The following is a 14,208-nucleotide window of genomic DNA, read 5'->3' as shown; positions in this document are numbered from 1 at the left end:
CAGAGAATGAAAAGACAATGTAAAAATAAGTGCAAACTTTATCGTTATGTACGTCAGATTATTTTGATGTTTTATTTTACAGACTCCAAGCATTTTTGAAGCATTTCATTTTGCACTATCTCCTGTGTATAAAGCAACTTAGGGAAGTCATATGGTATGAGGCAGAGACCGTCAAATTAATAGCACAGGCTGACAAATGCCGCTAAACCCTTATTTAATGTCGAGTTCCTGGTTATAGGTTGATTGAACCGTGAAATGTTTTCAATATTACCATAAATTAAGTCTAATCTTCATGAAGATTATTTAAGGGCTTACTAGCTTAGTCAATGGGCTGCTGTAACATTTGTTATGGTCCCTGTCCCTTTTACCACTGCCTCCTTGGTGGGTTATTCCTGGGACTTGTGTCTCTGGCCAGTCCAGACGCTATGGAAATTCTGTTAAGTGTGAATATGCTTTTCGATTTGCCCCTTTTTATCTTATCTATTATTTTTAACTTCTTCTCAACGTTCGATGTACCCAGCACGTCATGGTTGGGAAGTGCTTCCCGATCTTGGATGCACTGGGCACGTACTGGCGATTTTGCACGCACAGAAGCTGTACGCGTGCGATCGCCACAGGGTGATCTACTGATATCACAGTTTATCCCTGACAGTTTAACCCCCCAAATGCTGTGATGGATATCGAACGCAGCATTTAGAAGGCAGGCACAGGGAGGGAGCCCCCTCTGCTCTCCGATTGGTGTCACAGAGGCCTAATCGTTGTCATGGTGATCCAATGTCGCCATGTCAACATCCGGGTCACCAGGCTCTAGCACTTAGTTAGATCAAGCTCAGTGCTAACTAACTTGTGTCAGTGCAGCACTGACAGCTATATGCCATTGCAATTGTTGTGTATTACAACGGTTCATAGCAGCAATCAGAGCCATAAAAAGTCCCATAGAGAGACAAAATAAAAAAGTAAAACAAAAATGAAAAAAAAAATGTAAAAAAATTCTGAAAATAATAAAATTACATATATAGAGATATACACACATGCGGCACATCTTTCTAGACCGCAGCACGTCAATTTATCTTGTGGGGATGCTCCATCTCCACAAGATAAATATCACAGTCCAATGTATAGGATGCGGTGATTCCGCATGGTTCAATGAACACATGCGGAATCACCGCGTGTACAAAAGCCGGCAGCGTTTTGGACGGAGCGGACATGTGCTGCACCCAAATCACTGCCGTATCCTGAACGTGAAAACATACCCTTATGGCTCTGGCCAGTCCAGAAGCTATAGGGTTAATCTAGTTAATTTGGTTTCTATCTGCTGTGACTTTTAGAGCCAGTTCTCACTGCCAGTCAATAGAGTTGCTATCTGGTGTATACTGCTGTGCTGTGCTCCTGTTTGTAGTTCCGATTTTCCTGTTCTTTGACCTCAGCTTGACTTTTGACTTCCCGCTAGCTTTACGATTTTATACCTGACATGACCTCCTGCATCTGACATGGCTACCTGAGTATTCTTCTTGCCAGCTTGCACAACCAAACAGCAGCTGAGTCTGTGGCCCTTACCCAGGGACCACTGTGTCAGTGCAGAACCTTGTATATGGGTTAAAGGATTAAGGCCAGGGCAACCCCTGGGCTTTGGGAAACAAAGTAACTTGCACAAAACCTGGTCATGGTAGCCATTTGGGAGCTGCCAGGTGACTACGAACAGTGACACATGGCACTATGGAGCCCTGGAAGTGAGGACTTTCATGGATCTCTTTGCCCCATAGGAGTAGAAACCTGAACAGGACTCCCTTCACAACTAAAGGGCTAAAGTATTGGTCCATTTTGACATTTACAATAGGAAAATAGTGAACCAAAAATCAACTGAAAATACATCCCGCTTTAAGTAGCCTTTATATTTTTCCTTCTGGCTGGAACCAATTCTGGCACCAATTCTGGCAGAATTCCACAGAATATCCTCAGTAAGTAATGGCAAAAAAATCTTGAATATAAATTTAATTGAAACTCAAATTATGTTACACATTTATATACTTTTCATTATACAACAATTGCAGTAAAGCTTTATTTAACCAAGACCGGAAAACCCCTTTTAAGGACTTTTTAATATACTTTAGTTGTTCCTTATATTCAGAAATTTAAGCTATAAAGAAACTACATTTTAAATCTGTTTTCATTGATGTTTTGGTTTTCAAATAAAGAAATGTTAAAAAAATACAAACTCACAAACATGGTACAGTACATCCACAACATCAAATCACTCCGCATACTAAAAGGCAATAAACGTGGTGAGGACAATAAAATCGGACAAAATCCGTATACACCTTTCACCTCCTATAATGTCAATAATTTAATTAAATAAAGAGCACTTTAAAAGACATCTCAAAATTCATGATGTTAATGCTAGTGACGGACAAGTTATACAACAAAGGACGACACAGACATGAGAGAGGAAAAGAGGAAGAAAGGGGCAAAAGTAAAAAATTGGACTTATTCCACAATAGAAGGGGCCTAAGCAGTTTTTTAATGTTTAGAAATGATGACATTGGCTTAAAAATATATTTAAGGCTATGTTCACATGTTGCGTTTTTGCAGCGGTTTTTTTTCTTCAAGTTTAAGCTGCTTACAAAAAGCAGGTTTTGATTAGTTTTTGCTGCATTTTTGATGCATTTTTTTTTACTTCATTTTTGTCAGGGTGCGTTTGTCTCTTGTGATTGCTGATAAAGTTTAGTGCCTAAAAAGAAAATACTCCTCGTTTTGGCACCAAAAACGCAGCAAAACCTGGTACCTATGTTTTTGAAGCACTTTTTGCACTACCAGTGGGTGAAAAACGTTGAAAAAAAAAAAATGTTGAAAGAAGTGACATATGCTCACTCTTAGGCTGCCGTCACACTAGCAGTATTTGGTCAGTATTTTACATCAGTATTTGTAAGCCAAAACCAAGAGTGGAACAATTAGAGGAAAAGTATAATAGAAACATATGCACCACTTCTGCATTTATCATCCACTCCTGGTTTTGGCTTACAAATACTGATGTAAAATACTGACCAAATACTGATAGTGTGACAGCAGCCTTACAAAAACCAAGCTTTTTGGAAAAACAGTCAGGAAAAATAAGACAATGTGTGTGCATGAGATTTCTGAAATCTCATCGACTTTGCTGGTACTGTAAAACGCAGCTTTTAAAAGACACAAATCAAAAGAATAGGGCAATAAGATTGTTAAAAAATACCTAAAACTAGACAAAAAGGTGCAAATGCAATAATCAGCTGGGCCCAATAAGTTGACCTATAGTAGAGAAGACAACACAAGTGGTTAAACATGCCGCACTGTATGTACCATACTTTTTGTGATCTAGTAATCCAGTATGGACCATCTGGTGTCTACTTCCCTTACGGGACAAGCCCTTCTGTTTCTGGATGTTAGTTGCATATAACTGAAAGCTGCCAAAGCAAAACTAGGTGATGTTTCTTAGGCCGGCGTCACACTCGGCGTAAGACAATACGCCACGTATTTTACGGCCGTAATACGGCCGAAATACGGTGAAATGTTCCCAAAATAGTGATCCGTAGTCAGGGTGTGTCAGCGTATTTTGCGCATGGCATCCTCCGTATGTAATCCGTATGGCATCCGTACTGCGAGATTTTTGCGCAGGCTTGCAAAACCGACATCCAATGGATTTATGTGCTCAAATGTTCATTAAAACATATATACAGTATATATATATATATATGTCATTGAGACACATATATATATATTCTGTATTTAGATTTCATTCAGCGCGATATCTGTGAACAGCCGGTAATTCAATTGCCGGCTTTTCATTTCTCCTGCACAAACCCGACATGATATGAGACATGGTTTACATATAGTAAACCATCTCATATCCCCTTTTTTTTTGCATATTCCACACTACTAATGTTAGTAGTGTGTATGTGCAAAATTTCAGCGCTGTAGCTGCTAAAATAAAGGGTTAAATGGCGGAAAAAATTGGCGTGGGCTCCCGCGCAATTTTCTCCGCCAGAGCGGTAAAGCCAGTGACTGAGGGCAGATATTAATAGCCTGGAGAGGGTCCATGGTTATTGGCCCCCCCCTGGCTAAAAACATCTGCCCCCAGCCACCCCAGAATAGGCACATCTGGAAGATGCGCCTATTCTGGCACTTGGCCACTCTCTTCCCACTCCCTGTAGCGGTGGGATATGGGGTAATGAAGGGTTAATGCCACCTTGCTATTGGAAGGTGACATTAAGCCAGATTAATGATGGAGAGGCGTCAATTATGACACCTATCCATTATTAATCCAATTGTAGGAAAGGGTTAAAAAACACACACACACATGATTGAAAAGTATTTTAATGAAATAAACACAGCGGTTGTTGTAATAATTTATTGTTCTCTCAAATCCATTTGCAGTCCCTCGCTTGGCAACATAATAAACGCACAAGATACATACCTTCTGCTGTCAGATCAGGTCCCACGATGTAATCCATCTGAAGGGGTTAACTAATATTACAAGCAGGAGCCCTGCAAATGCAGCTGTGCTCCGTGCTTGTAATTCCCCTGCGAATGAATGAAATGTAGGTCATTGACCTACATTTCATTCATTCGCGGTGAGGCGCCCTCTGGTGGATGTTCTCATGAACTGCAGCCTGGGAACTTTTTCCCACGCTCCAGGTCATATGAGGACATCCACCAGGGGGCGCCTCACCGCGACTGAAGGAAATGTAGGTCAATGACCTACATTTCATTCATTCGCAGGGGAATTACAAGCACGGAGCACAGCTGCATTTGCAGGGCTCCTGCTTGTAATATTAGTTAACCCCTTCAGATGGATTACATCGTGGGACCTGATCTGACAGCAGAAGGTATGTATCTTGTGCGTTTATTATGTTGCCAAGCGAGGGACTGCAAATGGATTTGAGAGAACAATAAATTATTACAACAACCGCTGTGTTTATTTCATTAAAATACTTTTCAATCATGTGTGTGTGTGTTTTTTAACCCTTTCCTACAATTGGATTAATAATGGATAGGTGTCATAATTGACGCCTCTCCATCATTAATCTGGCTTAATGTCACCTTCCAATAGCAAGGTGGCATTAACCCTTCATTACCCCATATCCCACCGCTACAGGGAGTGGGAAGAGAGTGGCCAAGTGCCAGAATAGGCGCATCTTCCAGATGTGCCTTTTCTGGGGTGGCTGGGGGCAGATGTTTTTAGCCAGGGGGGGGCCAATAACCATGGACCCTCTCCAGGCTATTAATATCTGCCCTCAGTCACTGGCTTTACCGCTCTGGCGGAGAAAATTGCGCGGGAGCCCACGCCAATTTTTTCCGCCATTTAACCCTTTATTTTAGCAGCTACAGCGCTGAAATTTTGCACATACACACTACTAACATTAGTAGTGTGGAATATGCAAAAAAAAGGGGGATATGAGATGGTTTACTGTATGTAAACCATGTCTCATATCCTGTCGGGTTTGTGCAGGAGAAATGAAAAGCCGGCAATTGAATTACCGACTTTTCACTAACAGCGCTGCGTATTTCTCGCAAGTCACACTGCAGGTCCGTGTGGAATCCGTATTTTTCTCGCCCCCATAGACTTTCATTGGCGATTTTTTTGCGCAGTACGCTGACAAACGCAGCATGCTGTGATTTTGTACGGCCGTAGAAAGCCGTATAATACTGAACCGTAATATACGGCTAATAGGAGCAGCCCCATTGAGAATAATTGTGCCGTATGTTATGCGAGTTTTACGGACGTAGTTTCTGCGCTCTTACGTCCGTAAAACTCGCCAGTGTGACGCCGGCCTAATTTGTTTCTCCTGAGTCTGAGCTCATGTCGGTTCAGTCATTATTTCAGGAGGACAGAGCAGAGGAAAGGCAATTGGAGTAGATTTTCGGGCTTAGGAGGAACCTATGTGCACAATTGCTGAGATCCATCTGTGCTCTGCCAGGGAGTTTATTTCACAGCCGCGGCTGGTTGGACACCCCTGGGGGATCTTGTCAGGATGGCTTTCCGCAGCTGCCTACTTTCTAATCCTGTGTGGTCAGCAGAGAGAGCTCCGCAGTGAGACGCTTCTTTCATGGCCCCTCAAGCCAAACCGTGTCAGATCTGGTAGAAGTCACAATGCACTGAGCTCGAGATTACGGAGCTGAAGGGGCTCGTAAATCGCCTGTTTCATGGCTGATATGACAAAAAGAAATGACATCAAGATTTTAATCAGGTTTATTATATTTGGAATCATTTTTCCAATTCTAAAAACTATGGACACATTTGACAAGGAAAATGAAAAAATCAAGTTTCAGTCTGCAGTCTTCATTAGTCTATTAATTCTTAGACCTTCAACAATCAACCTTCACTAGTTTCAGACTTTTTGTCTTGCGGCCATTTTCCTTTCAGTAATACAGCTGTAGCATTTCTTCAAGAAAGCCTTTCACATAGTACAAAGATGCAGTCTGATCTGTGGACATCATGGTTACAGAGAAACAGAAGATGAGCAGAATGATATATAGATTCAGAACTACTTGCATTTTTTTCATTGAAATCTCTGGGTTTTGAAAGCAAATAAGTCCAGTGGGCGGTCCTACTAGTGACTGACAGCTCCCTCCGCATGTAGAGTCATACAGAGAAGACTGTCGGGCACGCAATAGCACCGCCCACTGGACTCATACATACAAGCACCAGGGATTTCAATGAATAAAATACAGGTTTTACTGAAACTTTTCCCTCAATAACGTCTCTCAATCTGATTAGCTCCTCCTGCTTTATAACATCCTACCTGGAGATCAGATACCAATTTCAACATGACAGGTTTTCTGTAACTGGGGCCTATGGGGTAACCTTTCTTCTTGTGGGGAGTGACATTCTAATGTAAGGAGACTTATAGGCCATGCGATGCTCCTCTGAGAATAGGTAATTTGCATAATTAAATGTAATTAAATGACAAGATAGTCATCTTATCGGAGCCCTTTATTTTGCTAGCATCATAGTGCCCATTGTAATCATGCTCATTGAGATGTGATTGACTTGCTAAAGAGGATCTGGTGTCAGCAGACTCACAAGCGAAATCTCACTGTCTCCTGTAGATCCCTGCTTTCTGGGAATAAGTAATGAAGGTGGGCGCACATGCTTCAGCTTTAACTGTAGAGTACCTGCACATTGCCATTAGACAAGTCCACCATTAGAAGCTGGAGTCATCATCACAGCATGCACAAGTTTATAGCAGCAATTTTGCTGACATAGGAACCTTTTTTTTGGCATGTTAATAATGACATTAATAATGTGATTAAAGGGAAGCTGTCACCAGGTTTTGGCCACCTAATCGGAGAGCAGCATGATGTAAGGGCAGTGACCCTGGTCCAAGCTCTGTGTCAATTACTAGGCTGTTTACTGTAGTTTTGATAATATTAACATTTTATCAGCAGGAGATTATCACTAGAGGACTAGTAAACCTGCTGCCATGTAGTCTAGCCACACCTCCAACACTGATTGGTAGCTTTCTGCCCATGCACAATGTACACAGAAAGCTGCCAATCAGTCATGGGGGTGGGGTTATGCAGAGCTCAACATTGTAAGAACTGGTAAATCTGCAGCAGATAAAATAGTGATTGTATAAAAACTGCAGCAAACATTTGAATAATTGACACATGACAGGAATCGGGGTCTCTGTCCCTATATCAGGCTGCTCTCAGATGGTGTAGCAAAAATCTAATGCCACAGTCCCTTTAAAGAGATTGAGACTAGTGGCTCCACCCAGATGTTTACATTAGTTTGAGATCCTTTAATACAGTGTGTACAGAATGATCAGTATTCATTAACAGCCAGCATAACTAACACTATGCACCTATAAGGGAAGCTATTAAAGAGACCTATAACATGCTGGTGGAAGATAATAGTCAAAAGTCCAGAAGACAGTTTCCCTTTAAATTAGAAAATGATGATTGGATATGTTCATGGAGTGAATATCTATTATAAAAGGGCATGCTGGGAGTTGTAGTTGTTCAGCAGCCCTTTCTAATGTTTCGAAGAATTGAACAACCCTGATCACTGAAGCTAAGTTATAAGAATGGTACAACAAATGCGGCCTTCATTATGACAGTGTTAATTTTTCATTATTTTACAGGCCGAAACAACAGGCAAAGATGGCGGAATACTGCAAGCAAATTTTTGGGGATGGACTTTTGACAGAACCATTGGAGAAATATCCAGTAAGATAATTTTATTTTTAATGTTCTACTGTTTCTCAACCAGTGCTTGGTGTTAAAGGGGTTGTCCGATGTTAAATGGAAAGTCTGCAGTCAGTCTGTGGGGCTGCGGACTTGTGAATCCCCCCCAGAGCACGCACCATGCCCTGGGAACGGAGGTCAGGTATGCGATATACATACTCCCAGGCACAACCCGTCTAGTGGGCTCAGCCTCACCTATACCAGTGTACTGACTGCAAACTTTTTTTAGACCAGACAACCCCTTTAAAGACTACCAGTCATTATTTCTCCAGCTTTTAGTGGTTTAAGTCTGTTTTTTTATTTCAGCTACATTCTTCTTCCAATTTGTGCTTTTTTAGAAATCTACTTTACAGGTCCTTCTCAAAAAATTAGCATATAGTGTTAAATTTCATTATTTACCATAATGTAATGATTACAATTAAACTTTCATATATTATAGATTCATTATCCACCAACTGAAATTTGTCAGGTCTTTTATTGTTTTAATACTGATGATTTTGGCATACAACTCCTGATAACCCAAAAAACCTGTCTCAATAAATTAGCATATTTCACCCGACCAATCAAATAAAAGTGTTTTTTAATACCAAACAAAAAACCATCAAATAATAATGTTCAGTTATGCACTCAATACTTGGTCGGGAATCCTTTGGCAGAAATGACTGCTTCAATGCGGCGTGGCATGGAGGCAATCAGCCTGTGACACTGCTGAGATGTTATGGAGGCCCAGGATGCTTCAATAGCGGCCTTAAGCTCATCCAGAGTGTTGGGTCTTGCGTCTCTCAACTTTCTCTTCACAATATCCCACAGATTCTCTATGGGGTTCAGGTCAGGAGAGTTGGCAGGCCAATTGAGCACAGTAATACCATGGTCAGTAAACCATTTACCAGTGGTTTTGGCACTGTGAGCAGGTGCCAGGTCGTGCTGAAAAACGAAATCTTCATCTCCATAAAGCATTTCAGCCGATGGAAGCATGAAGTGCTCCAAAATCTCCTGATAGCTAGCTGCATTGACCCTGCCCTTGATGAAACACAGTGGACCAACACCAGCAGCTGACATGGCACCCCACACCATCACTGACTGTGGGTACTTGACACTGGACTTCAGGCATTTTGGCATTTCCTTCTCCCCAGTCTTCCTCCAGACTCTGGCACCTTGATTTCCGAATGACATGCAAAATTTGCTTTCATCAGAAAAAAGTACTTGGGACCACTTAGCAACAGTCCAGTGCTGCTTCTCTGTAGCCCAGGTCAGGCGCTTCTGCCGCTGTTTATGGTTCAAAAGTGGCTTTACCTGGGGAATGCGGCACCTGTAGCCCATTTCCTGCACACGCCTGTGCACGGTGGCTCTGGATGTTTCCACACCAGACTCAGTCCACTGCTTCCTCAGGTTCCCCAAGGTCTGGAATCGGTCCTTCTCCACAATCTTCCTCAGGGTCCGGTCACCTCTTCTCGTTGTACAGCGTTTTCTGCCACATTGTTTCCTTCCAACAGACTTACCATTGAGGTGCCTTGATACAGCACTCTGGGAACAGCCTATTTGTTGAGAAATTTCTTTCTGGGTCTTACCCTCTTGCTTGAGGGTGTCAGTGATGGCCTTCTTGACATCTGTCAGGTCGCTAGTCTTACCCATGATGGGGGTTTTGAGTAATGAACCAGGCAGGGAGTTTTTAAAAGCCTCAGGTATCTTTTGCATGTGTTTAGAGTTAATTAGTTGATTCAGAAGATTAGGGTAATAGGTCGTTTAGAGAACCTTTTCTTGATATGCTAATTTATTGAGACAGGTTTTTTGGGTTATCAGGAGTTGTATGCCAAAATCATCAGTATTAAAACAATAAAAGACCTGACAAATTTCAGTTGGTGGATAATGAATCTATAATATATGAAAGTTTAATTGTAATCATTACATTATGGTAAATAATGAAATTTAACACTATATGCTAATTTTTTGAGAAGGACCTGTATATGTGTTTACCTTTTTATTTTATTTTTATTTATTTTTTTATGTGCGCCATTGTGGGCATGGTTTTATTTTCCAGACAATTGAGGTTGATTTATCAATTGTGATTTTTTTAAAAAGTTGCAACATTTTTGAACAAATGTAAAAAAAAGATAAAGAGCAGTTGTGATTTTGCACAAAATTCTTGAACTTTGTGCTCAATTCTGATAAAAATGCATAAAAAGAAAAGTGACTTAAAAATGCAAATGATGAATCAGGCCCATAGAGTGTTTATTGTGCCCCCATTTAAATGAAATACTAGCTACTTTTTCATTACATTTTCTCTGTCACGTCAGTACTTAAATGGAATCTGTCACCAGGTGTTTGCTATGTAATCTGAGAGCAGTGTGATATAGGGGGAAAGACCCTAATTCCAGCGATGTGTATCTTACTGACCTCTTTCTGTAGTTTTAATAAACACACTTTTAACTGCAGCAGATCTAGCAGAGCTCTGAATGCTGAGCTCTGTATAACCCCACCCACACCACTGATTGGCAGTTTTCTGTGTATACTGTGCATAGACAGAAAGCTGCCAATCAGTGGCGCGGTTGGGGGTTACATAGAGCAGGAGGACTAACTGACACAAGATAGTGTCCTCTAATGATAATCTCCTGCTGATAAAACACTGATTTTAATTAAACTGCAAGTAGCTGGATCACAGGATTCAGGCAAACATATTGTGACAGTTCTTTTCAAAGTCTATCTCTAATCAGATTTCAGAATACAAGCTGCAAATGTGATTAATCAGATTTCAGTGACTTGATGGAGCTGGTGTATGTACTTTGAAAATTCATGTCAGAATAGCCGTATAGTCTTTTTTTAAACATTTTTCTTGACTGATACTGAAATGTTAATTTTGCTACCAAGAACAATAGTGCCATTCTAGATTAAAAATAAGTGCAACAGCCTCATTGGGTCTAATTTAGTAATTATATGCAGTTTGTAAAATCTGATGACAGAATCACTTTAAAGAATTTGTATAATAGTATTTAGAAAATCATTTATTAATTAATTAGCAATAAGCAGAGGGGTTCTCCTGCACAATTTTGGAGAACCCAACACTTTGGTACATTACACAGTCAGCTGATTGCTTTCAACGGGAAAAGTATAATATTTAGTTTGTGCCATGGCAGCGCTATAGGGAAATATATACGACTAGAATTGAACCTGAATCCACTTATTGAATTAGTGCATATCTTACTGTATTGTCTGTATACTTTAGTAACATTAATTTTTATATAAAATGTGCTATATTATTGTTTTATACTGTTATTTAAATGTCCTTGTCAGACCTCCGCAGCATGGTTCCATTGGGAGACATTCCCTGAAAATAATATATTTTATGCTAGCATGACTTCACCATGATATATAGAGATATACACTGTGCCGTTCCATCACTTCAACATATATGTCAATATCTATACAATTTCGCTGAGTTTTGCATAGCATGGCTGGCATAAGTAATCTTTAGTCTTGCCGGGGGCTAAACAGTGAAATCTCTCTGAGGATGGGTACAACTATGGGTTGTAATGCTGCTAGGTTCCGACATTGCTCTCTGTTGTTATATTGCTCCAGCCTTAGGGCTCATGCACAGGGCTGTATTACAGCTTCAGCGTTATACGGAGGTACCGATAGACTTCTGTTTCTGTAGGACCATGTATGACTTCTACAGTATAGCAAAGTTTGCTCTTAAATGTTTATGCATTCCTCCCCATTTGGAACTACAGAAAAGAGGGGCACATACACATGCCCACCACATCAGTTTCTATTTTATGCAAAGCCACTTCTGTAACCCCGCCCAGTTCATTATAAGTGCAGTTATATGTGTTCCCACGTAGTATGGTACCACTTTTATAGCAATCCATAGTACCTAGTGCCCTCCACATACGGTATATTGTCCCAACAGCCCCCCAATCCACTATGATGCCCCCACAGTACATCATATCATACACATTATAATGTGCCTCAGCAGTACATTTCCTCACACACAGTTTGATGTTCCCACAGCCCTCAACACACTACATTCCCTCATACAGTATGATGTCCCTACAGTCCCACCACACACAGTATGATGTCCCTACAGTCCCACCACACACAGCATGATGTCCCTACAGTCCCACCAAAACAGTATGATGTCCCTGCAGTCCCACCACACACAGTATGATGTCCCTACAGTCCCACCAAAGCAGTATGATGTCCCTACATTCCCACCACACACAGTATGATGTCCCTACAGTCCCACCACACACAGTATGATGTCCCTACAGTCCCACCAAAGCAGTATGATGTCCCTACATTCCCACAAAAACAGTATGATGTCCCTACAGTCCCACCACACACAGTATGATGTCCCTACAGTCCCACCACACGCAGTATGATGCCCCTACAGTCCCACCACACACAGTATGATGTCCCTACAGTCCCACCACACACAGTATGATGTCCCTACAGTCCCACCACACACAGTATGATGTCCCTACAGTCCCACCAAAACAGTATGATGTCCCTACAGTCCCACCACACAGAGTATGATGTCCCTACAGTCCCACCACACACAGTATGATGTCCCTACAGTCCCACCACACTCAGTATGATGTTCCTGCAGTCTCACCACACGCAGTATGATTCCCCTACTGTACGGTCCCTCACAGCTTTCCCAAATACAGTTTGATTACTCCATACATAGACTGATGCCCACAGTGGACCTCCACATACAGTTTGATGCCCCACAGTGCATACACCACAGTCTGATGCCCACCATAGTGGCGCCCACAGCCACCCTACACAGCATGATGCTCACTACATTGCCCCCACACACGGTATGATGACCCCACTGTCCACCTGACTAAGTATGATTGCCCCACAGCCTCCCCTAGCAGTATGATGCCATTACAGTACCTCAACAAAGTATGGTGAACAAAAGTCCCCACCAACAGTATAATGATCCCGCAGTTCCTCCATGATCCCTACAGTCCATCCCACGCAGTATGATGCCCTTACACAAGCAAGTCACAAATCTGCATGCTGTGTTACTACACAGTATGATGTCCCTGGGCCTACAGCCCCCAAAACATTATATTCTCACTCATTATAGTATGATGCCCTCACAAACTGTATTCCCCCCACACACACAAACACACACACAGTGAAAGCATGATGCCTTAAAGGTATATTGCCCCCCCGTACAGTATGAGTCCCCCTACATAATACATTTCCCGAGAATCAGTGTGATACTCCCATAGTATATTCCCCCACAGTATTATGCCCCCACATTCCACCTGACTAAGTATGATGGCCACACTGTTCTCAAAAAGTTTCATGCCTAAACACTCCCCCTTACAGTATGATGCACCCACTGTCCCACCAAACACAGTATGATGACCCCGCAGTACAGTCAGCCACAGCTTTGCCAAGTACAGTTTAATTTACCCCACACAGAGAATGATGCCCATAGTGGCCCTTCTCACACAGTTTGATGCCCACAGTACATTCCCCACAATCTGATGCCCACCACAGTGGTCCCCCACAGCCAGCCTACATAGAATTATGCTCACAAGGTTCCCCCCACACAATGTGAAGCTCCTCACAGTCACACTCATATATAATAATGGCTCCACAGCCCCCCTTGTAGTATAATACCACTACAGTCCACAACACAGCATGATGCCTCCACACAAGCATCACACTCCACAGTCACAACCCTCCTTGCTGTTACTGGACTGGTCTCTGATACCAGTCTAGGTAGTGCAAGAAAACCTGCCAAGACTTTCAGACCATTCTTAGGTCCCATGTCCTTAAAGTCCTTAAATGGAATGGTGAAGGATCTGTCTGCTCCTTTCCCGACCTTTCTATTCAACCGTGTGTTTTAAGAGCACAGATGCAGTTAAATTCGAGACTTACACCCAACATCCCAGGACATTTGGACAGCTCCCAAAATTCCAGACTGTCCCGCTAAATCTGAAATGGTACGTGACATAGTCTATATGA

At 41.9% G+C, this 14,208-nt stretch overlaps 1 protein-coding gene across 1 annotated transcript in view; it reads left to right on the top strand.

Moving 5' to 3' along the window:
* PLCB1 (phospholipase C beta 1) overlaps window positions 1–14,208 on the top strand; it is a 1,010,585-nt gene that overhangs the window by 703,797 nt on the left and 292,580 nt on the right. Inside the window, exon 13 of the mRNA XM_077282634.1 lies at window positions 8,121–8,205. Coding sequence (XP_077138749.1) covers window positions 8,121–8,205 — 85 coding nt within the window. The remainder of the gene's footprint in view (window positions 1–8,120; window positions 8,206–14,208) is intronic.

The sequence above is a fragment of the Ranitomeya variabilis genome, chromosome 2 (assembly GCF_051348905.1).
Source record: "Ranitomeya variabilis isolate aRanVar5 chromosome 2, aRanVar5.hap1, whole genome shotgun sequence".
Taxonomy (NCBI): domain Eukaryota; kingdom Metazoa; phylum Chordata; class Amphibia; order Anura; family Dendrobatidae; genus Ranitomeya; species Ranitomeya variabilis.
This window is presented reverse-complemented; position numbering and strand designations above follow the sequence as displayed.